The sequence below is a fragment of the Fringilla coelebs genome (assembly GCF_963513975.1).
Source record: "Fringilla coelebs genome assembly, chromosome: 16".
Taxonomy (NCBI): Eukaryota; Metazoa; Chordata; class Aves; order Passeriformes; family Fringillidae; genus Fringilla; species Fringilla coelebs.
In genome coordinates, this window is record NC_140042.1 from 5,323,800 (window position 1) to 5,350,678 (window position 26,879).

At 39.4% G+C, this 26,879-nt stretch overlaps 2 protein-coding genes across 4 annotated transcripts in view; one reads left to right on the forward strand and one right to left on the reverse strand.

The window, feature by feature from the left end:
• The window catches only part of CHLSN (cholesin), a 138,988-nt gene that overhangs the window by 23,395 nt on the left and 88,714 nt on the right, over window positions 1–26,879 (forward strand). The gene's annotated exons all lie outside the window — the stretch shown is intronic.
• Window positions 16,778–26,879, reverse strand: part of GPR146 (G protein-coupled receptor 146) — a 48,508-nt gene continuing 38,406 nt past the window's right edge. For 2 of the 3 annotated variants that reach the window (XM_084216344.1, XM_084216342.1), the window contains one exon: window positions 16,778–21,074. In XM_084216344.1, the coding sequence (XP_084072470.1) occupies window positions 20,023–21,027 (1,005 nt within the window). In that variant the 5' untranslated portion in view covers window positions 21,028–21,074 and the 3' untranslated portion in view covers window positions 16,778–20,022. Of the gene's footprint in view, window positions 21,075–23,748; window positions 23,894–26,879 lie in introns of those variants that run through there. The other variant, XM_084216343.1, reaches the window with a different exon arrangement.

Genomic DNA, 26,879 nt, shown 5'->3' on the forward strand with positions numbered 1-26,879 from the left:
CATATTGTCCTTTATTTGCACGTGATGCAGTCATAGTCCAATACCTGTCAGGATTTGGATGTCCAAGACGAGATCCATATTTCTAGATACTTGATCTATGTTTGCAAGATTATTGTTCTTTTATTTCTGCACTTGGCTGTTGGCTTGTGGAAGATGTTCACCTTGATCAGTCAGTTCCTGCTGTTCTCTCTTAGGCAGCCCATGCTGATTTACACCAGCTCCCCACATAAATCTGGAAGACCTCATCAGGAAGATCTTTCAAAGGATATAACTGCAAAAAACCCCTTTCAGTTCCATTAGCACCTGGGTTTCATACAAAGGCACAGATTTAAGCATCAAAATAGCTTTTCTCAGAACTCTTCAAGTTATTTTCTCCTCACAGTGCTGTGTTTTTGTAACTTTGCCATCTGAGTCCACGTCATTATCGAAGTTTTAGTACAATTCTGTGCTTTTCCTGTTTCCGTTCTCTCCACTTCTGTAAGAGAAGATGAAGCCGAAGCCAAATGCCTAAGGTGGCTCCCGTCCAGATTTGGTGGCAGTAACAGTGTGCTGAAAGCAAGCATTTAGAGCTTTGCGCCTACATCTCAGCCTGCATCAACTACTGATCCTGCAGGGCTTCATCCAAACTCCTGCACCACAACTGTTTTATTCTAATTCAGATTTTTTCATCTTTTTGCACCATTTACCCATCAACTCTCATCTAAATGTACAATGCTTGTCTCTAGCAGAACCTTGATTCCAGTTAGGAACTTGGGTTTTGTTTCCCTTCTTAAAAATACACCTCAGTTCTACTATTCTGGGCTGGCTTTTCTCTGTTTTTCAGTCAGTATATTACTGAAAATGTGGCTCTTCCAATGACTTCGTACTTCTGAATGAACTCATCAGGAATGGCTGAAATCAATCATTGCTTTAAGTCTAAATACGAAGTAGAAGCTGAGAGTACATTAACAAAAAGCTTTCATTCTTGCACAAAGTTTTAATTAGCCATCCTATTGATCTTTCTAGTTCAGTGCCTCACAAAGGACCCAAAGCTTTCCTTTACGGACCCGTGTTTCCGTTAATTTGATTTCTTTCTTTTTTTTGGCACAGGAATTCAGACAAAAACTTTGCTGCTGCTGCCACTATAATTATATATACCAGTGTTATAGAAATACGTAGTTTGAAGGGTAAGAAGTCAAAGGAGGAAGCGCACCTGAGAAAATGCTCTGACTACAGATTTTGACCTTTGTTCAAAGTTGCTTCCTGCCACATTTTTGTTTGCAGCTCTGCTAGGGCATTGATACTATTGCAGAAGCACAGTTCTATGGCAACAGTACTCATCTTTCTACCTCATTTTGAAGCAATGGCTTGCAGAAAAATAGATTATTTAAATATACATGTGTATATGAAAAAAACCCAAACAGCCCCAGACCCTGGAAGTTTTCTTACAGATTCCACTTTAAGTACTAGAACTGACGATCTTTTTTCTTCCAGTACTGCTAGCTTTAAGATAGGCCAAGTTTGGGTTCTAAAGAAGGAACAACTGCCCTTTTTTTGAAGAAGTAAAAAACCAAACCAAAACCCACAAGCTAAAAAGCAAAGTGGATTGACAGTTGTTTAGAAGAGCAAGAATTACTGAGACCCCCTTTGATGGGCTGGGGCTGCTTCTGGTATTTCAAGGTGATTGCTGGCATGGGTTTTCCTTCGGCATGTCTGTATGATTCTAAGTACTTCATCCCTGCACGATTGATGTAAAAAAAGTACAACTACCAAACTAGCACAGCTCTCACAGAACAGCACTATTTCCGCAATGTTCATCACAAGCTCGTTCTTTGTCGTTCCAATGCTCCTCTGTAGTTTCAGTGCTGTCCTGAAGAGAATCATGACGTTATAAAACAGGCGGCAGATAAACATTGTCGCGCTGATCAGGTACATGGCAGGGTAATCACGGATGTGCTGCTGCAAGGATGCAGGTGCTTCTTTAGCACACAGAACAATAAAACAGAGGATCTGGAGCAATGATGGGATTCCAAACCCAAAGATGAATTTAACAATCTCATAGGCAGGCCATGCAAATAATGGATCCAACTGGCAGTGTGCTTCCTGGTGGTAATTATCAGTGCCAACCAGCACTGCCTCTGTCAGGGACAAACAGAAGGTGTACGTGAGTACAAGCCCAACACACAAGATGGGTCTTTGGGTGGCTTTGCAGAGAGCAGGCCATTTTGGAAATCTCTCCAGTAATAGTGTGAGAAGTGTCAAAATGAAAACATACTGAGAAGTGAAATAACCAAAGTTGAAAAAAAATGACAGTACGCTACAGGCAAGGTGGGTTGTGGTTAAATAGTCAGGTCTAGAGATGACAGTAAAGGAGAAAAAAATCATTATGATATTGCTGATAGTGAAGTGCAGAAGAAGTAAGTCCGAGCTTGCTCTTTTGTTCTGCAAATGATTCTTTATGAAAATGATCAAAATACATATGCCAGCTATTAATCCAGTGGGTACAAAAAAGGCAATGTAACAGTGCATAACTCTGGATATGATGTTTTGAGAAGTTATGACAGCTTCAATTTCTTCTGTGGAATTGAAAGACTGGCTCTTGCTTGGGTAGCTGATCCACGTCATGTTGTGAGAAGTCATCCTGCTTTCCACACTGTGCTTATTTTCTGTTCAACAGTGTTTGAAACTGAACTGGAAAAGGAAGGTGAAACAAGTTTTAAATTACAGTTTTAATGCCTATTTTTGCATTGAATATATTATGTGCAGTCAGGCGTATGAACCATTTGTTCAGAATAAATGCAGTAATTTCTTGGTGGATTTTACGCTCCTGTGTTATTACCCAAGTTAGCTTGAAATTATTTTTAACCAGAGAAATCTGCCTTTTTTATTTTTGATGTGGTTTCTGCTCTTACCACTCCCTGCTTTTCCTCACTTGGTGCGGCTCAGCTTTGTGGACAGCCAGGATCCAGCACACTCATGTTGCCTGTGGAATATATGGAATTCTGGCTGTTCAGCTGGTGAGGAAGGAGCTGGCTCTGTTTAGGTGGAGCTGTTTTTCCTCCCCATCTCGCCAAAAAAGGCCAAGGCGGTTTGCAGGGCAATCCAGTGTGTGGGCAGCAGCTCCAGCCACAAAAAGCTCCACTGTCCTGTCACAAGGGTGGGAATTTTGTATCATTTGAACCCAGCTGCAGTCTCACACCACATACTGAGGAAAATGCAAAGATAATCACAATATGAGGCATGAGCCACATTCCTTTCTTTGTTTTAGTTTTGCTTCCTTTCTGTTCTGAAAAAAAGCCTTTCATAGCTGCAGTCTGTGCTGAGGAGCCTGTATAAAATTAATGAGAATGTTAAAGAACTGTTATGAACAAACTGCTTTTATACCAAAACATCTTTATACGTTAATAACGCTGTCATTTCTTAGATGTAGCTGTTGCATAAAACAGCAAAAACATAATAATGCTTTTCTGCATGCTCAACTTTGAGAAAATGATTACTGGTGCATTATAAACCTGTTGATAAACTTTTAGCAAGGACCATTTATTACGGCTACATTATAATTTCCTGGAAATAGGGAATTTTTAGAGTAATATGGTTAGGCTGTTAGCTGTAATGACTCTGTGATATGTTGATACAATGATTTTGTTACTGTATAAATGCTTGGAGGCTCCTTTTCTTTTAAGCCAAAAAGCTTTTATGAAAACATAATATGTACTTGTGAAAAACTGTAATGGATATGGATATATGCATTTTCCAGACCACCTAAAAGCATAATTTGCTCAACTTCTAAGAGGAAATTTCTGTGCACCTTGTACTGATTGATACAGAAAATAACACACCTTTTTTAGTTGCAAAGATTAAATATATTTAAACATGAGATAATGAACCCATATTCCTAATTAATTTGGAATGTCTGATTATAGATGTTCCTCAGCACTGGAGAAACTTAAACAAATAAGCATTTTTACTGTGTGGAGTGCTTTCTGGGGAAAAAAAATCTTTTTTATTCACAAATATTCCAATTTTGTGTTAGACTTTGGTGTTTTTACTTTATTCTGTTTTACCTAAAGCTGGTCTGAACAAGCAGGCCAAGACAGGACCATGGAGTTCTCCCTACAGAAGTTTCTATAACTCACAGTGGCAAGAAACTGCATACTTAGTTGTACATAATGCCTTTTCCATAAGGGCATTCTAGTAATGTTAACTCTTAAAATGAAAGTAATCTTAAATTGGTAAAAATTCATAGAGATGCATTAATGTTTCTAAGCAGTGCTCATTATAGATAAATCAGTGTCTTAATACTGTTTGACAGTTAATTTATGGTTGTTACCTCTGACACTACTTCACATTTCTGATGTTTCTAATCTTTCCTCAAAATTGGAATTCTAATACTGGTTTTAATTAGAAAAGTTGACTTATCAAAGTGGCTTTGATTAAATGTGTATGTAATCTTATATAATTATAATTTCATTTATAGAAAAGCGTGGAGTTATGTTTTGATTGAGCAGTGTTCTTTGTCCCTTTTTAAAGACAGAGTTTCTTGCTTTGTAGAAAAGGTTATTTTCTGAGGGATTCCACTTCAGGAAGGACTGATGCACCCAGAGAAGATATTTTGTGTTACAGGTGGTCTTGCAGAGGCAAGGTTGTCTGGTCAGACTCTGTGCCAGCCTCTGAGCTGGGGTGCACCATGTAGGAAAGAACTGATGGGCAAAACAGGCAGAAGTCTCTGAAGCAAGTTAAGAGTCAACATAATTTTGAAGCTTAAAAATAGTTTATTAAATATGAGAAATTCTTGTGTATGAAATTTTTACTTCTGCTATTCATTTCTTCTTAAATACTTAGGGGGAGTCTCAACAATGAAGGAAACTTGAAGTCAAATTTTGATCTTTTGTTAGGATAGAGATTTGAAGCTTAATCTGGTGAAGGATTGTGGCCACTTGAGCATCTGAGAAAGTCTGTTATTGTCCTACACTGTAGAGTCAAGGTCAGGAAATATTTACATTTAGAGCTGTTCCACCAGAGCCTCCAGTGTTACCTGCAAATTCCACCAGGACTTTTGCAGGGCTGAATGGAAGAATTCAGTTCTGGTACTGTGAATATCTCCACTATCTTCTCAACAACTTCTGTGGGCCAATTAACTGTGCTCACTGTCTTTGCAGAGAACCTCACAATAATTTAGCAACATTCAACTTTTCTGGTAACATCATTGCAAAGGAAACAAAGGCCATTGTTTGGGGTTTCACAGGAAATCATATGGCCTTAATGTCAAATTACAGGGGGAAAAAAAGATACCAAAACTTGAATAAATGTGCTCAGGACCTGGCCTTGGTACTGATGCTGGGTTCAATTATGACCATGGCAATGTATTTTTATTTTCTTTAAATACTCTTTGGGCATTTAAAACAAAGTAAGGCTTAATGCAGCATATTCCAGTAACTGCAGCTTACTGTGCAAGCAAGTGCAGCATCCTGTTTCCCTTCCTGTACCCACCTGCTTGCACGTTGTGGTGTGTTACTGACAGCCCAGTGGTGTTAAGCAGAGGCTAAGGATGTGTTTTGCTCTCGTTTGGTGTCAGGACTGATGCCTGAAACAGTTTCAGTTGCAACCACAGACATAACATTATTGTTAAATAATTAACATTGATGCTTCCTCTCCATCTAAATATTATTATGTTCACCTAAGTGTATGTCTTTTAAATTACCTCATCTGAGGAAGGAATTAAACTGAACAAAAGGAATCTCTTTAGCCTAGAATCAACATGCTCACTTTGGGGAAATAAGAGTGCAACTAAATATTTATAATTATAATTGTGTAAGTATCAGAATACTGAGCTAAGAAAAAAATTTTAGCTGTGCTGTTTTAAAGGGAATCACCTTGCGATTCCCGCACGAACAAAATTTTACCAGAGGAGCAAGCTTTTTGCAGCTTTGCTGGGGCTAGTCAGTTTGAGCATAAATCTTTTTTTGAATTCAATAAAGCGTTTATTACAGAAGAAGAAATATCTCCTAGCAGTTTGTAGCCAATTCTGAAATATTTTTAGTTTGGTAAATAAGATTAAGGTCAATGCTGTAGTTATTAACTTTCCCCCTTAAATTATTCCTAGAAGCTTAAAAGAATCACAATGATAATGTCAGGGACTCTTTTCATATTTGGTTCTGGTGTCTCACTATTAAGAAGAGCAAATGGCAGTTTGGAGCTCAGGCTGTGGTAGGAAAGGCTCCTGTGCAGGGGGGACAAGCAGACATGGCCAGTTCTTCCTACAAGCTGAAACACACCTGCATTCTCTCTAAAAGGGTCACCCCTACCTGTACACTTCTGACTTCCTGACAATCTGATTTTTTTTTTTTTGAATATTTTGTCTCTTCAGAATGATTTCAATGAAATTTGAGGGTACAGAGCACTTTTCAAGATGCATTGTTCACCACCTCATGAAGTGGCTGCATTAGGGTTTTCAAGCTGGGGTTATAAATTGGGCCCCACCAGAACAGCCTGACTCCCCTGCAGCCTCTGCAACTGATGGATTTGGAATAGTCCCAGATGGCACAACCTCTCTGGGTTTTTTGTTTGTTTTGTTTTTGGTTTTTGTTTGTTTGTTTACATCACTGAGTAGCTTTAGAGATTCCTGTGACTGTAAGGTGCTCATCTATCATGTAAAGCAGCTCTTAGAAATTATCTTTCCACTTTTAAAGCATTCCCAGAGCATCAAATTCATGCTTAGAATAAAATAACAGTAGGATGAAGGAGCTCACTACTTCTGCTGTAGTAGTATTAATGTTTGCAAATTTTTTCAGACTACTGGTAGTACTAATTTAATTTAAAATAAAAATATATGTTCCATGAGAGCAGTAGAGGGTGGCATATTTCTCACGTGATGTTTTATTTCAGAATACTCAAACAGCAGGCCATTTTTTTTTCCAAAATACTTGGAGTTTCCATCATAAAAAAAATATAGAGAATTTATTATGTCATTTTCTTCTGCTGTGAGAAGATCTCGTATTCCCTCAGTTCTTTTCTGGTTCTTGGATTTACTGCAGGGACTTTTTTTTTTTTTCAAAATGCACATAATGTTTATGTTCTGCTGTGGTGTGGGTGGAGGGGGTGACAACAGCAGACAAGTCCTCAGCTCTTTTACTGGAATCTGTCAGCTTACAGTGCAAACACCTCAAGACCCGATTTTTTTTTTTTTCCTCTTACAACATAGTATGACATAAACTGACTTTTTTATTTCCATTTAGTCTGGTAGCTATGGCAGAAGCCAGGTCTATTTCTGTTTGTTTTATGATTCGTTACTGAGGGAAATGTGCATTATGCTCCTTGGTTTATCTTTGTGTTGTCATGCTCCTGTCCCTTTATCTCAGGTCTCTTCTTACTTTAATTTGCCATCAGTCACATCACAAATTCCTCCTTAACTTCATGTGGCCTCCCTTTTTTCTTGGATTTTTTTTCCTCCTTCTATCCCTGTTTCCTCCCTACAATTCAGCAGTTAAAGCAAATATGTTTGATTTTCACTTTCTGAAGCACAGTGAATACATTCCCCTTCACTTCCAACACAGTGAGCACAGTGTTCAAAAAACAGTTTAAAAATAGCAAGTTGTGAAAGGACTTTCAGTGCTGTGGGGACCTAGTCCGTAAGAGTCCATTGGGTTTGGGTTCCCCATCCCCACTTTAATGTTTAACTTTTGCAAAAGGGGAGGTTTTAAGGAGACTTGTGTTTATTTAAAGTCTAGAAGGAAGAGCTCCTAAACCAGGGGAGTTTCTCCCTGGCAGCCAGAACTCTTCCTCTATAAAAGGTTTGGCAGGCAGTCTTTCTGCACTCTGTCACCAGCCTTTAGAAGGAAAATATTCTTTCCTCCAGTCATAAAGCAATACACATAACATTGTTTGTGAAACTCTGCTGTTGGTAGGGATGTCCTGCAGTGACTTCAGATAACACGTGATCTGGGGAGAGAAGATGTTCTTTTTGTTCACGCTGTTTGCCAAGTTAAAAGGTGGGGGGCAGCTTGCAGTATATGAGACTAAAATATGAAATACTATATTCATCTTTCTTGTAAGAGCTCAATTCCTACTCTTGGGCAAGTATTTGAAATCATAAAGACTTAAGAAATCCTACCCTTGTGGAAAAGTAGCAGTTTCTGAGAAACTGAAAGCTTTCGGTTTTACTTTTCTAGAATATAAAGGAGCTACCAGTGACTTAAACATAATCCCTGAACTGTTTCCTGTCCTGTACAATGCCTGTAGTGGGGTTAGGATCATCTGACAATGTCCATCCTTTAAAAGACTGGTTTTAGGCAATGGTTGGAGTCGTTTGTCCACACCACTGAACAGTATTTCATCATCCACCTCCCATTGGTTCAGCAGGAGCGAAGTACTTACTGGAAAACAGTCTTCACATTTTCTCTACTTAATGCTCAGCTTTATCACAAGTTTCAGCTTCATTATACATTTCTGCTTTCATAGGACCTCTCCCAGATACAGTATTTTGTTTTGTGTAGTTCAAATGTTGCTAAAAAAGGGAAAACTAACAACTTTTAATTTTAAACTAACAACCTTAGCTTCACTGTTTGAGCCTCTTGAATAAAACATTGCATATTCAAAGTAATATAAAGCACTTACCTTTTCAAGAAATTGTTCCACAGAAACAACAGGCTGAGCCTTTCACTGAGAAATGGCAGATGAAATACAATTATTGTTTGGAGCTTAAAGCCCTTTCTATTTCTGTAGGAAGCAGAGTGTGTATGTTACAGTAACTTCTTCAGCTGCCGTACATCACGGTGAAGAATCCAGGCGCTTGCTGACTAAAAACTGTGCAGTTCTGTAGGGGAAACAGGAACTTGGCTGAAGTCATTCAAACCATACACGTTGCATGTTTAGCAAACCTATGGTTTCATCATCATGTGACTTTAAAGTTCAGATTCTCCTCTGCAATGAGATATTTTAGAACAGAAAAGTAGTGTTTGTCCCTGCCATTTCTAAGTATGTGAGGCCATCCAGTGGATTTTTTTTCCCTGTTCATGAAGTAATCCTACGCTCACTGGCCAGCCTTTGCAATTGCAGTTTTTCCCAGTGCGCTGTGTGAAGTGCTAGAGGTCTAGAAAAGGAAAAGCCTGTGGAATAAATACCACACCACGCCCTTTGCTTAATACAACAAAAGCTCCTCACAAAGCAGGGCATGTCAAACTATTAAGATCCCTGCTTAAAATAGGTGTATTTCTATTTTTCCAAAGGCTCTGGCTCTTGGAATACTCCTGTTACTGTGCACATACAATAAATTATTTTTCCAGATGCTCTGCAATGACCATGAGGTGTTAAAAGACAAGACTTGGAGAATGAAGGATGTTTTGGGTCTGGCTCAGCATTAGTCAGTGACTGTGTTGAATAGTGTTCTTAAAACCTCAGATATAAATAAGCAAGAAAAGGTTGGCTCATGTATTTTTTTAGTGCCGCCCGTCTGTCTGGGATGTATCAGTAGCTTCATGTTTTCCTATACCAGCTCATGGGGAAGGGCATTTCTGTTGTAATCTTTCAGTAACCTGCAGTGGCTTTTGTGGGTTGAGAGGGTAGTTTGTGACCAGTGTATCAGCCCTCTGTTTTCTTGGCTTCCCACTTCTTGCACTTTAACAAGGCTCACTGAAGAACACGTAGAAACTGCCAAAACGCTTCAAACAAATGAAATGAGACAAACGTATATGAGTCTGAATTTCAAAATCAGAGCTGTGGAGAAGATATTTTAGCACTTGGTCTACATTTTGAGCTGAAGGTTAGCACTATTGCTCCAAATACTTCCTCAAGATTAGAGATAGACTGGATGGAGGGTCTTGGGTTCCAGCAGTAGCTCAGAAACATTTCAGTTTTCAGGTTGAAGGTTCACATTTTTTGTGAGGTAACTGTTCTCTCAAGCAGTTCTTCAGTAGTTCAGGGGCTCTGTGAAATGTGATTTTTAATGAGTTTTATTCAGAATACTGTAATTCACATAGAGCCTTTGCTTTGATCATCATATGTAGCAGTTTGTTGGACTGGGTAGGTTGTTTATTGTTTCCCTTTTATTTACAGTAGTGCCTGCAAACTGTTACAGAAAACCTTGGGCAAAGTGGCGGTGTAGTGCAGGTGTTTTGTAACATTTCTCTGTGGGTTGTACCCTAATCCAGGTTCATTCTATTGATATTAAATTCTTATACTTAAGAATGGTAAAGAAAAAATATGCATTGCCATTACATGCAAATCAGGTGATTCTTTTATTTTTCTGTTGTTTTTTCAGTAAAGATGCAAATTTCAAGTGTCACCTTATTCTTTCTAGGTCTGAGGGCTGTGCAGAGAGCACAGCAAACTATGTAGGCATAGTGAAAAGATTGTTTTTGAAATGGCAGAAAAATTTCAGGAAGGTTTTGCTCATCAATTTAACTTTTTAGCTTCCAGAATGGATCACTTGTGCACTCGAGGCAATGCTGACCAGTTGCGACATGGTTTTGTTGCTGTACTTTCCACTAAAGCGCTTTGAATAGGCCCATTTTTGATAACCCTGGGCTCTGCTTGGGGCAGGGTGGAGGGGGAACTAAAATTATTTATTGGCTGAGGGCCAGGAGCAAACTGCTGGGTGTTTATATCTTTTTGAATTTGCCTTGGGTGGGTGTACACAAGGATATCTGGCTGTGCCCTTGGTGTTTATTACTAAAAGAGAGGCAAATCAATGACTGCACGAATGTGAGGAATATTCAAACCACTCTTGACAAAGGTTTCAGTGACTCTGAGTTAATGAGCAGTCGGTGAGCAAGGAGTAACCCCCGTGCAGAGAGATAAGCCCTGACACAGCAGAGCTGAGGCCACATTTCCTGTTACTCAGTAACCTCAGCTCTGACAATGCATGGACTGGATAAGCAGAGCTCCAAGGGAACTTATCCCATAATGACAAAATTGTATAAATAGAACTGGAAAAGGGAAAAGAGAGAAGCTCTTTCTTATACCTCCCATCTTGAAAAAGTAATCAGAGAGCAAGCTCCTATCTTTAAATGCATTCGCCTTTACAGACATTAGTTCATACTTCGTCTGAAACCTGTACTGAACATTCAGTGGTATTTAGGGAGCAAGAACATGCTTCCTACTTGGAATCAGGTGCACATAGCACAACACAATTTCAGAATTGCACACAGCTTGACAGACTCACACATCGGAGAGCATCACATTTTACAGGTGAAGAAACTTGGCTGCTGAAGAATTTCCAAGGTGATGGAATAAGTTAAAAGCCAGAGGAGAAACAGAAGTTAGAAAATAAAAGTTTCCCAACTATATTCTTTATTCTGTTTTGACTTTGCTGATTCCCATCTCCATGGCTGCAATTCTGCCTCATCTACAGAAACAAAAGAATTTTTGAGGTATGTTAAAAGCTCCCAGGTGGAGTTTCAGCAGCAGCTTGCTGTGCTGTTATTGTCACAGTTAATGTCTTAGTAAAAGAATAGCAAAATATTGCTGTTGTGTGACCCAGCTGCATCTTTCCTTAGAAAAAACAATAAACCAGTTTGTTTAATTTGCTTAAATGGTCACAGGGTACAAGTCATATGAGAATAGTGGCAAGCAGACTAGTGCTCAGTTGTGTAAAGGTTTCACAAAGCTCCAGAAAATGGTTAAGTGACTGTATTTGGGATGATGCATAATGTCATAATTATTTTTATTAGTGATCCTGATCAGCTGTTCAGCAAAGAGCTGCAATGTTCAGTTGAGCATTAGAGCTCGTGTTGCTTGGTGCTGCATCAGACAGCCCCAGGGTGATCACAGATCCATCCTGGAGAGCAGAGGCTGCAGCAGCCTGCAGTTAGTCCAAGGACTGGACTGGATTCTCTGGGGTACTGATTATTGTTTGGGAGCTAATCCTGCATGAGGAGCCCAAAGTTTATTGTCAGACCACACTGTTGTCTTCTTCTCTCAGTTAATGTATCTTTTCTTGCCTTTTGGATGTAATGCTATTAAGAAAACCATCCCTTTGTAGAAAGATAGGATTGTTTTGGAATATTAAATGACTGTTATTGCCTATACCCCAGTGTATTATGATGAAAAGCAGTTGCTTTGTTACTGGAATTTTGAATCAGGCAATACACTGCAATTTTGTTTCAAAGATGTTTTTCATCAACTGTCATGTATTTCCACCTTAATTTTTCCTCTATTGTTGTCATATAAGAAAAAAATATCTTGAGTGTGGGATATGAGCCACTGTGTTAGTAAGAGATTGCTTTGACTCTGTTTGTCTGAGCTTAAACATGGGAAGCTTTTCTTTGTGGCATTTTAAGACATTAAAATCACTTACATTAATGCAATACCTCAAAATTCCTGGGGGGGGGGGCGGGGTGGGGGGGAACCCCTAATTTTTGAGAGGAATATCTGTTCTAAGGCTCTTGCCTTATTGATGCACAGTTACCAGTCACACTGTAAAACTGTTGTTGTGAAAGGCCTTGCTATTAGTTTTATATGTGTTTAGCCTTACTTGACAGCAAACAAATTTGTGTCCTTGATTAAAACATTGTAGAACATTAGGCCTTTGACATTAAAAAGGACACCCCTCCTCCAAAAAAACCCAAACCCACCAAACCCCTAAACATGAGGGAAGTTGTCCAGAGAACCAAGAATGGCTAGTTGGAGGAAAGTTAAAGGAATTTTGTTTATGGGTTCATTTTAGAACAAAAAAACCTCACAGGGCTTTATTGTATTATATTCCCTGCATGTTGGTTTAGGAAGGGATTTTCTCAGTGTGGTTTTTAAAATGGAATTCAGATGCTTATGCTTATTTATAAGGTACATGGAGCTATGTGAATTTGTAAAATTTGATGGTCTTTCTCTGCTTGGATGGGGTTAAGAAGCCCAGGCTGCTGATATTTATCCATAAGCACTGGTTATTAATGATTATCTGCACCTCAGAAGCTAGTTGTAAATTAACATTTCTTCCTTTTTTCCTAGAACAACCATGCTTAGTATGATTGCTACCTTCACATCTCAGGGTTCCTTGCCTGTGGTTCACTATTAGTGGTTTTATTATTGGCTTATTTGAGCACTGTTTGTAATGTAAGTTGTTTTATAAACAGTGTTTTATTATTATCGCTATACAGTAATGTTTCTATCAATCTCAAAATAAAAACCTCAATACAGGTAAATCATCTTTGTAACTCAGCTACAAGAGCTCAAAAATTGCCTGTATTTCAAAATAATATTCTACTAAAGGGTGGGGAAAAGCTTTTTCTAATAGCAAGTTTCAATAACAGAGTTGGTCTCTGCATAGCGCTTCAGGTGCTGAAATGGTTATTTAATAGCACATAGGCTGGACCTGAAAAATATCAGACTTCTCTGTTAATTAATTTAGAAACTATTTCATTGTGAACTAGTGAAACCATACTTAATTAGAAAGAATTACAATGCTCTGGAGCTGAATTGGAATGGCACTTCCTTTGGTCTTTGAGCATCTTGTCAACCACAATGACTAGTAACAGATGTTTCATGAAGCAATGCAAGGAACACATGCTTTTTAATAAATATTACTTCTTTGCAAATAGTCAGACCTAGTAACCTGGTTAAATATCCTTCTATCAGGTTCAAAACCAAAATTAACCATTGTTGAGATTTGTTTCTTGCAACAGAATTATCTCTTACCTGCCTCTCTCTCACACCAGCAGTTGGTTGTCCAAGTTGAGGTTAATTTTGTTTCCTCTATATACTTTTAGCAATACCCTCACTACCTGCAGGCACAGGCAGGACCAGCTGCACAATCTGTGTTTAACCAGAAACTGGGACTGTTTTTTTTTCTCCCTAAAGATTAATTTAAATGAAACTAATTTTCCTGATCTTACTGCTTTTGGGAACTACTGCAAGAACATTCTGCCAGTGACCACCAGATGGAGTTTCTAAACAGCTTTGATAAACCAATTGCAGAATTCATTTCAAAATGACCTTTTAAAGGTTTTGGAGATAAGAAACAGTGCAGGAATCCTACCGATTTCAAGATCGATTTTAGCTTAAATTTGCAAATTTGGGGGTGGGGGCTAAAATTAGGCTTTTCAATTCAGTTTGTAGTCAGTAATTGTACTGGGTTTGCGTGGCAAGGTTTGGATAGCAGAGGCAGGGAGGGGCTGCTGGGGGGGCTTCTGGGAGAAGCTGCCAGAAACTTCTCCATGTCCAACAGGTCCAATTCCAGCAGGCCCCGAGGTGGACCTGCCACTGGCCAAGCTGAGCCCATCAGTGCCAGTGGCAGCACCTCTGGGATAATGTATTTAAGAAAAGGGGAAAAAGCATGCAAGTACTTTTTAAACTGGATAAAAGGATTCACTTCTGTTATAAATCTTGCTTTAAAGAACTTTTGATAGGGTTTTTTAGAGTATGTTTTTATACTTAATTCGTAAATACTCTGATGTGAATCCTGTGTTTTAAAATCTTTTACTGCCATGATTTGTAATAATATGGAAAATCTGCTTGCTGCAGACTGTGAATATTTTTGACAATTCTTGCAGATGTAATTAAAAGTGCCAGTTCTTTAGAAGGAAGGGATATAAGGAAATCACATGGAATTTCAAGGTGAGGGAAGGATTTGGTGGGAAGAAAATGGGATGACAAAGAAGATAATAGATCCTCTGCTCTCCTGATGGAAAAAGAATGTAGTCAGCATATGTCAAAGTGTTTTGATATATAATGGAAAACTTAAGGAATTCAACAGAGGAAACATTCACACTTCAGATTTGTTGCCATGGCAGTCTGCACAGCTGGGTTTGTACCACCAGATTGCTTTCACTTGGAAAAAGTATTGCACAAGATACTCAAGAAATACACAAGTTTTTGCTTATTAAGAGACTACAGAAATTAATTTAGGAGCAGATGTTTAGGATTCATCAGTGCGTTGAGCACTTCACAGCTGCAGAAACTTAGTCAAGAATCAATTCCTCTCTGAGTCCTCAGCCAACAGTGGAACTGAGAGTAGCACTTGGGCAGCTTCTGCTTTTCTTGGGTCTCACCAGTCCTGTGCTGCTGCAGTGAAGCTCACAAGGTCTCCAGCCCAGACACTGGGCTGCTTTCATTTTTATTAAGCAGTGATAAATGGGGCATTACTGATGCACATACCCACAGCACAGAAATAATTTAATTGAATCTTAGTTTTAAACAATGGGGAAAAAAAAGGTGCAGATGTAATTAAACTTCCTTCTGAGGTTTGTGGTAGCAGTGTTGTATTTTCTTCACAACCTTGGGAAAATATTCTATTATATAGTAGCTGAGTGAGTATTTTTTGTGAGTGCTCCAAAATGTGGTTGACTTCTGCGACGTCTGTATTGACAGATAATGGCAGATTCAGGTGCCATGTCAGCCTGGTTTGTACTGCTGTAAATATCTTGACTTCGTTGTGCCTGATCAGCCTTTTTTATTTGCGTTTATGTAGTTTTTTGTCCTTCAGAAACCTTGGAGCTTGCTGCTTATTAAGTAACTCTGTTCTCACTGAAGATCCTTCAGTGTGTGTTGTATATGAGGGGTTTTACTAATCCAGCTGAGAAGCAGCCTTTTTGTTGGTTGTGTCCAAAAGCTCTGTGGAATGAAGGATCAGAAATCACTGCTCTGTACTTGTTTAGAGATGCTGGCTCTCCTCTTAAAGAGAACACCCTTGAAAGCACTGTGTGGAAGTAAGAGCATCCTGTCAGACACTAGGCTTTGATTAAATGGTGGAATATTGCAACTTCCACTCTGGCAGTTGCCTTTTTCATTTATATCTGACTGAGACTTAAAACTTAGAAGTGCCTTGGACTGAGGGTTTTTTAAAAGAGTTTACCAATAATAATTTTAAATAGAGTTTGCTGTTACTACTGTCTTCCTACAGAACACCGAAAGGGAACAAGTGAATAATTTTGAAAGCATAGGCAAGAAAAGATTTTCATATATGTAGGGTAAATAAGCTGATCCATGGGGAGTAATCTTTAGGCTATGTGCAGGGGTTACTGCAATGAATGTGTTACAAGGTATCTTAGATCCTTAAAAGCTGTGTTTTCTTTGGGATGCCAGAGGTGTGGGTTATTTTATTATGTTGTTCTGAGAACCAAGAGAATTTCTGCAGGAAGCTGATTGTGGCAGCACAAAGGAAAGGAAGTTGTCAGGATGTGGCCAATGTTTGCATTGATCTCCAGGTGCACTGTTACTCTGCCTCATTAAACGCAGGATTCTTTACTCTGAAAAAAGTCAGGTGGGGTATGTGCCTTTTAGCTTTCATTCCCAGACAACTTTATGCTGATGAAAAATGAGATTTTAATAATGTCAAATTAACGCCTGGAAATTTGACATCCAAGTCGTGCAATTTGTTATGTTTTGATTCAGTGAAGCCACATAGGTTTAGCTTTGTCTACAACAGGTTTTTATCAAGAAACCAAATAAAAAAATCACACATTTTATTGGCCACATACACTTGAACACTTTTTATTGAGAATGTATTATGAGTCAATACTTCCTTTATGAAGCTTTCCACAAAGTCCTTTTTTATAGTATTTTGTCATGCTATTGGAGTCCACATCTCTTTATTGTAATAGAAGCAGGAATTTTATCGTGTCTTATCACCTTCTTTCATTAACTGAAATAAAATCTTCAGAGACCAAGAAAATTTGATTCTGAAATGTAAACTTTTGAAACTAGGACCTCTACTAAGTTGGTCAACAAGGACCTGTCTTGAGCTAGCTGTGTTAATAACTCAGAAGCAGAGCATGACATTTTTTTAGCTCATTGATTTGACTTAATTAGTGCTTCAGCAAGAGGGTTGTAAGCCATAAATCAATTCAAATATTAAGTTTAATTTTGTGAGAAAATAACACTGTTAATAATGGCACTTAACTAGTGCTTACTTTCTAGTACACATTATATACATACAGAGGAATACAGTACACCTTCCTGTTCAGAGGTTTACATTTAAATGACACACTTTTAGAAATAATTTAATAAACTCTTTGCAGATTCTTTTTACATCAGTAGGCTGATTTTTATCTTGCACATATACAGTATTTTTATTCATATCTATTTAAATGTGTAATAGATAAGCCCATATTTACAGTCACCAGCAGCCTTCAGGTATTTGAAATGGAAAGGCTCCATTCTCGAGAACTTTGTGTGTTAAATGTTTGTCCATAAAAGTTCTTCCTAATTTATGATACCTTGTACTTCCTTAAGTATTTTACTGCACTTGCTCCTCTACTGTTCTTTATATAAATACTGCAGAGATCTCTCTTTTTGTGATGCTGATTTTTAAGCAATAAAGGTGAGGATGCTGCAATTAACTTCAGAATTCCCTCAGGAGAACAGCAGCAAGGCAGATCCACAGCACAGTTTCTTTGAGGCCACTAATAAATCAAATTAACTTTTCTAAGAGTTTGAGTGGATAGCAGTCTTGTTCATTAAATTATCCAAGTTTTTGTATCTATGATTGCCATCACATTTAGTGTTTATCAAGGATACAGACAAACATCCATAGCTCTGTTGCAGTAAAACAGATTAGGAAAAAATCAGATTGGATGCCCCACGGGTAAGTTCCATAAAAATCTGTCTTTCTACATCTCTTAAATAGCAGCTTCCATTTTACTACATAAATTTGTAATGTTGAATCACTGAGTAAGATTTGGATCATTGTAAAGGAGTCAGTGTGATGAAGTAAACATGACTATTGAATGGTACCAGGTGTGCAAGACAAGCAGGGATGGGAGAGAAATGAAAGTTAAATAAATTGCGCAGAGAAGTGAAAAACAATAAAGAGAAATGACACAAGAGCCATGATCTGAAACTGAGAATTCAACACTGAGAGAAAGGAACAGAAATAAAGGCAACAGTTCTTTTAGAGACAGAAAATAAGATGTCTTAAGAGAAGGAGGAAAGTAAGGAAGCAACATGGAAGTTGAAATTGCACTTAAAGTTGCCTGCTCAGCTGCACTGTTCTGGCAGTGTCCCAGTTCTGAAAGCCTCTATTCACACCAGATAAGCCAGTTCCTCCCTGCTGGAACTCCTCCTGCATAATGGCACAGAATTTCTTTAACAGATTTTACGTGAGAGATTTCATGTGGTGCATTAACACCTAATTTTCTTCAGATGGGAAGAAGGAGTCTGTTTGCTTGACAGCTGTAAGGAAGAATTTTGTTCTTAAGAACTTTTGTGTGGAAGTGAGCTTGAGTGCTCAAGATGTGTAGAAAATCATAGAAAATCTCTCAAGGTGGGCAAAACCAAGAAAGCAGACAGTATCATGTGTGTCAGCAGAGAGGCACTAAATGAGTGAGTTGGACACAGCAATAAGGAACAGCTTAAGTCCTTAACATGGTTTTCATCAACAGGCTAAAACTGAAAACACCACAGAAATAGATTATTTACTCTGTAGGCTTTAAGAGTTAAAAATATTCAATAAAATATGAAAAGCTCTTAAAAAAAGTAAAGGTTAATGGAAAGTCTTCCACCAGGATGCTGATAACTTAGAGATGGTTGTATATAAAGAAGATAAGCAAAGATGACTAAGGGAAGAAATTGCTTGATGGGAAAAGATCTGAAAGATCTGTTCCTCAGGAAGTTCTTTTCACACAAAACTTCAGTATGTGTCTCTGCTGACAGACGAGGACCAGTTATCAGACCAGATTGTGCTCTAAGCAATGGGAAGGTTCAGTTCTGATCTTGCTTCATGTTTTTTTTCTATACCAGAAGCTTGAAAAGTCACATTTTTTAATGATGTCATGTGGAATTTGAGTTGTGCTGTGACAGATTAAGCAATAAAATGAAGCTGTAGCATGAATCAAGTGATAAAAATGTCTTGGGGCTCCACACCAGTGGGAGAACGTCAACTCCACTTGCACCCCCCTCCAGTCCCCTCCTGTCATTAATGCAACAGCAGCACAAGAACAGGTAGTTTTTGGGTCAGTGCTTTGTAGCTTGTAACTGTGTATGTGCTTCTTGCAGCATGTCTGTGTTTCTCATGTATTTCATATAATCAGTAAAATTCTTTACTGTGTATCCAAGAATCCCAACGGAAGGCTTTTTTGAGAGGTCATCAAAGAGCTGATGCTGACTGGGATTCCTATATTGAGGAATTTTATATTGTTTCCAAACCTCCAGTGATGTCCTAGATTAAAGAGAGTTTAATTTATTTGTTGCAAACATATCCCTTGGAAATACAAAATGTTAATCATAAACATATTTATTTTTTAAGATAATTACTCTTGTTACATGAACATATGTGGACCATAACACTTAGCCAGACAATCTTTGCTAGTTAAATTCTGATTTAACTTTGTAAACCACTGTGTCCTTCATTTTAGTATGTGGAACAAACATCTCTGAGTTCCGTCAGAATTAGTTAATAAATATTTCTGAATTCCTGAAATGTTTTAGGATACAAACAAAGCACTGGAAAATTAAAACACATTTTTGTTATTTGTTGTAGCTAAAAGAAAAAATCACTTTACCATAAATGTTAACACAGGTTAGTTCGTGTGAGAAAATAATTTCTGAAAAAAGTAAATTAGGCTTCTTTTAGAGGGGGAATCAGTGATGGAGAAAGAAATTAAATAATTTAATTTATAATTAACATTTACTATTTGGACATGTATAATTGGGTAATATGATCTTCAGTAAAGATCAACTATATAATCTTCATTGAAAAATGCTATTTACTTCATCAAGGATAGCACTATCACTTCTTTGTACAGAAAACAAGGTAATACCTTTTTCTATACAAGATACAAGGTGCTGTGTCTTCAGTCAAGACTTCAATAAACTGCTTAGTGATTTCTTCAGAGAGGAAGATCAGAGCATGAAAACAGAGTTTATCCTCTGTCAGCAGTTCAGTGCACTGAAGGTATCTGATGTCACAGCTAATGCAGCACACAGGCCAGAGCCTCACACCACTTCAGCAAACAACTACTGGAAAATTAAGACTCTTGCATTCAACTGCAATGGAAGCTCCTTCCAGCCTCTTGGTTGGAACTCTCACATGTCTCTGAGAGCCAACACAGCAGCGTCACAGTCCCAGCACTGAGCATCCAGTGCTGCAGTCACAGAGCACCAGGGGTTGTGTCACACCTATGTCATGACCTGCTGTACCACTGTGCGCTCGTGAGAACACCCCTGGTTCCCACAGTGTATCTTTTTAAGCAAACGTCGTAATTTGTTGGGAAAGTTTTTGTTTATGTATCTGTAGAGCAGAGGCATGACAAAGCTGCTGGAAAAAGCCAGGAATTTTGACAGAATCGTGACGAAGTGTAATATTTGAATGGAATTTACATCTGGAATTCTTCCTCGTAGGTTAGTAAACGTGCTTACCAAGAGAATAACGTAATAGGGTGTCCAGAGGGTGAACTGTGTGCAGACTGTGGCAATCAGCAGCCTGTGCACTGAGGGATCCAAGCGCCCAGTGTCCTGATCCAGCGGCGTGGCCTCCTTGCGGATCCGCAGGATCAGCGTCAGCGCGTAGAGAACGGCGATGGCAGGAACGACGTACCCGATGAACACCATGATGGCATCTGCTGCCTCCTGGTTCTGCATCTTTGAACATTCAATTATTTTGGTGGACACGTGGTTGCAGACGTAGAACAGGAGAGATGAAAAGCTTGTGAGCATGGCCCCGCCCCAGATGAACCCGCAGACGTGTTTGGTGTTGTACACACTGGACATGTAAGTCCTGGGCAGGGCACGTTCGATGTAGTAGTCCAGACTGAGCAGTGTGGTAGAGTACATGGTAACTAACGATGAGACGTTGAATAAAATAAGGAAGGTAATATAAACTTCATTGTTGGAATTCCAGATGGCCCATTTTGTATTGGCAAGACCCAGCAGGTACATTGGTGCCAGAGTGTTGATGATGAGGCCGGCAATGGCAATGTTGACAAAGTAAACATCTGGCATAGTCATAGTAGCTTTGTTGTAGAGGTTGACTAGGACCAGCAGGCCATTGTAACAAAGGCCAATTGGGAAACATATGATGAGGTAGAGAAGGGAAAAGATGGAAAGCACAAGGTCAAAGTCATGGCAGAGATGCTGGTCCTCACTGTTCTCGGTACTGTTGATTAAGGCTTCACAGCTCCACATAGTGATTTTAGTCTTTTTTGTGTCTTCTTTGCTGGTTACCAGCTTTTCTGTAGAGAGAGAAATAATGAAAGTGTTGTTAAAATATTACATCAGAAATGAAATACCAAGTACTGTGAAGAAAACATTTTGAACTTCAAGATTATCCGTATCACATAATTGATGTTGTTAGTCTAGAAGAAAGTAAACTGTTATTCAAAATTTCATTAGACTAATACATGTTCTGCAGTTTTGATTTAAATGAAACTAGTGGCAAATTAGTTGATACAGGACACTCAACAGAAGTAAACTGTAAACTATCATTAAGTACTGATGTATATATGAATACTAATGCAATTTTTTGAAAATTGTCAAACAGTATGTATGTATGTAGCTAAAAATACATAAGGGTAACTACTGAAGAGTGGAATGATATAAACTGAAGCACAAATCTTCACAGTATGATGGGAAGTAGAGATCTCCTAATAGCTTAAATAAGCTTTACCGTAAAAAAAAGGTTTAGAAAGGTTGTGCCACCTTCCTTAGGAGGCACATCCAAGGCAGTATGGTGGATGTGTATTGGATCACAGGATAAAATTGACAAAGACTAGAGAGACTAGAGCATACTGGGAAATGAGGTGTAAGGGGGGGTTGGTTTTGTTGTGGTTTTTTTTTTTTTTTTAAATAGGTCAGTTTGTATTCAGACTTCCAACCTTATAACCATTTTGTTTCAAAGAAACAATGGACCTCTGTAGTCCAGGGAACCTAATATCAGGGCAGCCTGACTTTCCAAAAGGCAAGAATCAGCTATCATTTCCTTTTAAAATAGCTCGAATTCTTTAAAAAGTATGCTACTATCAGCAGTTGTGGCCCAGCCATCTTTGCTTTATCATCAGTAGAGATAGCATTTTAACTGAAACCAAGTGAACTTCAAAGCAGTCATGTAAAGTTGCTTTCCAAAATGCAGGAATGAGGAATAATCTCTGAAGTACCACTCAAAACAGTCACAGCCTTAAAATCATGGTTGTTATTGATGGCAGCCCATTTCAGGGGCAGTGTAGAGCTGGTGCAGCAGGTGATTCCCCATGTCACGTACTCTGCCTGTCACATACTCCCGTGGTTTTGTGTGCTCCTCTGTCAGCACCTATAGCAAAGTGTAAGTACAGTACCTGGATTCTTTCCAGAGGGAGAGCAAGATTTAATCAATCCACAATAAACATTGTGCAATGAAAATGAATGTTACTAGACAACATGCTATACTCCGTGAACCAGATGGCTAAATTATACTGTGTGGGGTCTGTGAGCATACGGGTACGTGACTGTATCTCCCTGCTGCTAATCCTTTTGACTCTTCAGACATACTACTAAAATTTGTCCCAGAATTGTGTCAACTTCCATGTGTTATTTCCCACTGCAGTTGTTTTGTGTGCATTTTTCTTCTAAATAACATAAGCTGAGCCAAAAATCAGGCTAAAAATACAGTAATTTTAGCTCGACAAGCAAATTTTTATTCCACTGTCCCATGTTGGATTTCCTCAGAGAAGTGGCATCTGTGGCAGCACCAGAAGTTCTATTGTTTTCAAAGGTTGTTTTCACCTTTTTGTGGGAAAACTTGACTTTTTTTGGTTCATTTTCTCACATCAGTTCTTCAGCTACACTGTTGAGTGGACCATATCATATATTTACGTTGCCTATCTATCCTCATTCTATTTTCAAGCACTGAGAACAACCCCGTGTGTTTTCAGGAAGCATCTGTTGGTTTAAGACTTTAAGAAAGAAAAAGAAAAGCTGTTTTTTTCACAGTTGAAGGGAACCAAAACTACATCTCATTGAACTGTTATGACTCGATTCAAGCCAAGCAGCAGACTGGAACTAGATATTGCAAATATATGCATTCTGGTGAGTGCAAAGGTGACTAAGCACAGGCATGGGTACAATCACGTAATTCCATTATGTAGGTTTATCCTTAAGCATGTAGCTTTGATTACTCCAGACGGAATTACATCAGCCACTGAATAACTTGCCTGTATATTGTCTCAGAAGATCAACAGTCTTTGCTACCAGGCTTTGTATTTTACAGAGTGAGGGGATGTCTGGTTTCAAAAATGCTTTTAGTCATTACCCTTGTTCTTTCTTTACGTCCTCCAAGTGCGGTTAAACACGACAATTCTGTTTTAATGATAGAAATGGCAGGCGATTCATTCTGTTAAACAGTAGTCTTAGGAAAGTGGCAATATTTACCTCTGAAATGAGCAAAAATAAACCCCAAAACTAAAATATTTTCTCGGAAAATCTTTTTGATGAATTTCAAGTTCCCAGGTGAGGTATTTCTGCGGCTGAAGCCCAAATCCCCGGTGCCGAATGCTGACTTAGCAGCGAAGGCACCGAACCTGTTCGCTGTGCAGCGCAGGCAGGCCCCGCTCAGCATTCCGCCCCCAGCCGTGCCTTTTGTCACTGCCAGGGCGGCTCTGCCGGCTCGGGGCCGCTCCGAGCAGCGCCCGTGCAGGAGCGCGGGGAGGCTGCGGAGCGCGGCTCGCCCGCTCCGCGCTGCCCGGCAGCCCCGCAGCCCCAGGTCGCCTCTGTTGCATAAGTGCAGGCTGCAGCAGCCTCTTGTTTACAGTGCCCCGGCTCCGGCGGCCCCAGCGCTGCCCGGATCCTCCGTTCTCACCCCGGATCGCGCTGGATCCCCGCCCGCCCGGGCAGCGGCACCGCGCGTCCCGCCCGCCGCGCTCCGCAGCCTCTCACCTTTAATTCCCGTGTGCCGCTGCCCCCAGCCGCCGTCCCGAGGCACCGAGCCGGCCGCCAGAGCCCGGCGTGGCTCTCACGGGGATCATGGTGCTGGCCCGGCGAGCGCCCGGCACCGCGCTGGGAGCCGCTGCCTGCGCTGCACTTGTTTTGCCTCTCTAAGTTACTCACAAGTTTCTGCTTGGCTTGGCAGGCGCCTGGCCCCTCCCTTCCCCTGTTTACAGCCAGTTTCAAGAAGTGAGAGGTTGTGCTCGGAGCTGTTGGATCCAGCTCGCTTTGTAGTCCCTGGGTTTCGGATTTACTGCTTAAAATCCATGGGCGTGCAGGTTTGTTATGGTTTTGTCTTCGGTGCTGGGGTTCTGCAGGGCTGCTGCAGAGCCTGTGCCATTCCCTGCAAGTGCAGTCAAGAGCCTTCATTCAAGAGCGTGGGTTTTATTTTTAACTGAGGATGAGAATGTGTAGCTTTGAGGTTTCATTTTCATAGGCCATATATCCTGAACAATCAGTATTTAAAAATTCCTGTACTACAAAGTGCACAGGTGCTTGTGGTACAAACATAAAGCCAGCTTTTAAAACCAGGTAGGAAGAAAAGTTTCTGAGCGTTTACTTTGAATTTGGAGATTGTTTTGCTGTTGTGAAAAGGTATTACAACATAACCCTCATTTTATGATGGTGTTAGGAGTTCCATTCTGCTTCCTTTTTAAAAAAGTTGATTAATCTCAAGGATATTTGCATGTCACTTGCAGTTAATGGATGTGAATGCTTATATTTAACACAACTTTAAAATGGATCACTTGAAAGAGCTTTTGAACTGCAGATTGATAATTTATCCCATAATGAATTTTTTCCTGTGGTTGTTCTGTTGTTTATATGGAAACTCCTCAGACTAATGAAAAGGGACTACCTCTGAAGTATGTTTCCAACTGATATCACCAACCAAAACAGAGACCTGCCTTTTTCAGAGTAATTTGTCTTATATTTAGAAATTCTGAAGCTTTATTCCATAGCAAATAAACACCAATGTAGCATCCCTTACTGGAAAAATAAGCAGGTGTATATGAAATAAATACCGGAAAAACACTAAACCTGAGATTAGCTCAGTTGTTTAGAGCATGATGCTATCACCAATGTTGTGGGTTTGATCTCCATATGGGCCATTTATTTGGACTAGATCTTTGTGGGTCCCTTCTAACTCTGAGTGTTCTGTGAAGTCTAAAAATGGTCATCCTGCTTGTCTTGAGTTACTCTATCTGACCACAGTTTGTATTTAAATGATCATTACAAATATTGTAAAACCACTGCAGCTCCCAAAAGCAGAAATTTCCCCCATTCCTGTTTGATAGATAGTCCACAGAGAGAATTGTGTGTGTGCTGTGGATAAATTCATGTTACAAACTGTGGCATCACGTTTTTGGTGCTTCAGAACATTAATCATCCTAAGTTGACCAGGGAAACAGCAAAGTAGGAAAGGTATTCATGTAGAAGCTCTTTTACAGTGCTTATACTTGACCAAAAGCCAATTTCCTTACACTCCATTAAAGCTGAAGGTGGTTTTATTTAGATAACAATATCCATGAAGTACTTAAGAAAAAACTTCTTGCAACACAGCACAAGAAGCTGACAGCACTTGGTGGCAAAGATTATTTTAGGAAAGAGCCATAAAATGAACTTCAAATAATGAGAAAAAAATGAAGTTCTGCTCAGTTGTATTACAGAGTCCATAGCTACAGTCAGGCTTTTTCAGACATTTCCATTCATAATGCAGCACTAAGTTGCAGAGCAGGTTGGGTAAGAGTTTGAAGCGTGACCATTCTATGCTCGGATTGTTTTATTTGACTTAAAAAACCAACCCTTCATCCAGCTGCAGCACTGTCTCTTTTCCCCCCAGATTTTTTTGTTTATGCAGCACATGGTTTGTCTACTTGCTCTATTATCATCTATGTGTGACGTAGCTCTTACCTGGTTTTTCTGACCTCTCAGTGTGTTTTCACAAGCTGTGGTATCATTATAAACTAATAGCTAGTAAAGTACATAGCTAATAGAGCTGTTGCCAACAAGGTAAGTCTCTGAACATGCCAAACATTTGTACCTTTGTCACGTCCTCTTGAGTTCCCACAGGATCTCAATCCCTGCAGACTGAAACCCTGTGCTGCCTAGGGGAAGGCTGGGCCCTACACAGGGCTTTGCTGGGCAGCACAGATTTGCTTCAGATCTGGACTGAGCAAACTAAAAATCATGACCAGAAGTGCTGTATGTATGTATAAACCACGACTTAGCAGATTTTCAGCTCCTCATCAGGGTTTGAAAGGTGCTTTTGAAAGGGACATGCTGAATATTACTTATGGATTAATTCTTAAAACATTAAATAATGGGTGATCAATTTTTTTGGAAAATTAGAAACAATTTGTTGTACATCAGGGGGAACACACTGCATTCTCAAGTGCTGGAGAGTGAAGTGTCACATTGCTGTTCCCTTTCAGTCTGGGTAACATGACATTTCTTTAGGCTTACTAGCTTATATACATACCATAGGGATTAGCAAATGACTTCTAGGCTGCATGTACAGAAGAGTAAAACTAAATAGCTCAGGTTAGATGTGATGGGGGGAAAAATGCAGCAGTGCAAGCAAGTAGGTTTTGGAATATACTTTTCTCATGCAGTTGCTGAGTTGCTGCTGTTTATAATGTAATGATACAGCTCAGATAAAATGCTTTTAACATGAGTGAAGAAGAAAATCCTGCCTGATACTGGGGGCTGGGCTGAAAAACAGGCCCCTTCCAACCCTGTCATTTATGTCTTTGTGGTGCAACCATTGACCAGTTTGGCAGGGGAAGTTCATAATTGATGCTGGTTCCATTTATAATGTGGTTAATTCAGTGCAGTGTAAGGTGAAAGAAGGCATGATCAAACAACAGGGATAATTGATACAAAATAGCATTAAATGTAATAAGCCTATGTTGGATATTTTAAAAAGTATAAATCAAAAAGCAAGAGTAGGTCAGTTGAAAGCCACCCAAGTCACCCAGCATTCTGGTCCTGCTGATTTCACCCTTCATTAGGCTCAGGTTTTGGTTTTCTAAACCTCTTCCCTTTGCTATATAACTTGCTTTAATAGCAGCATAGCAATAATT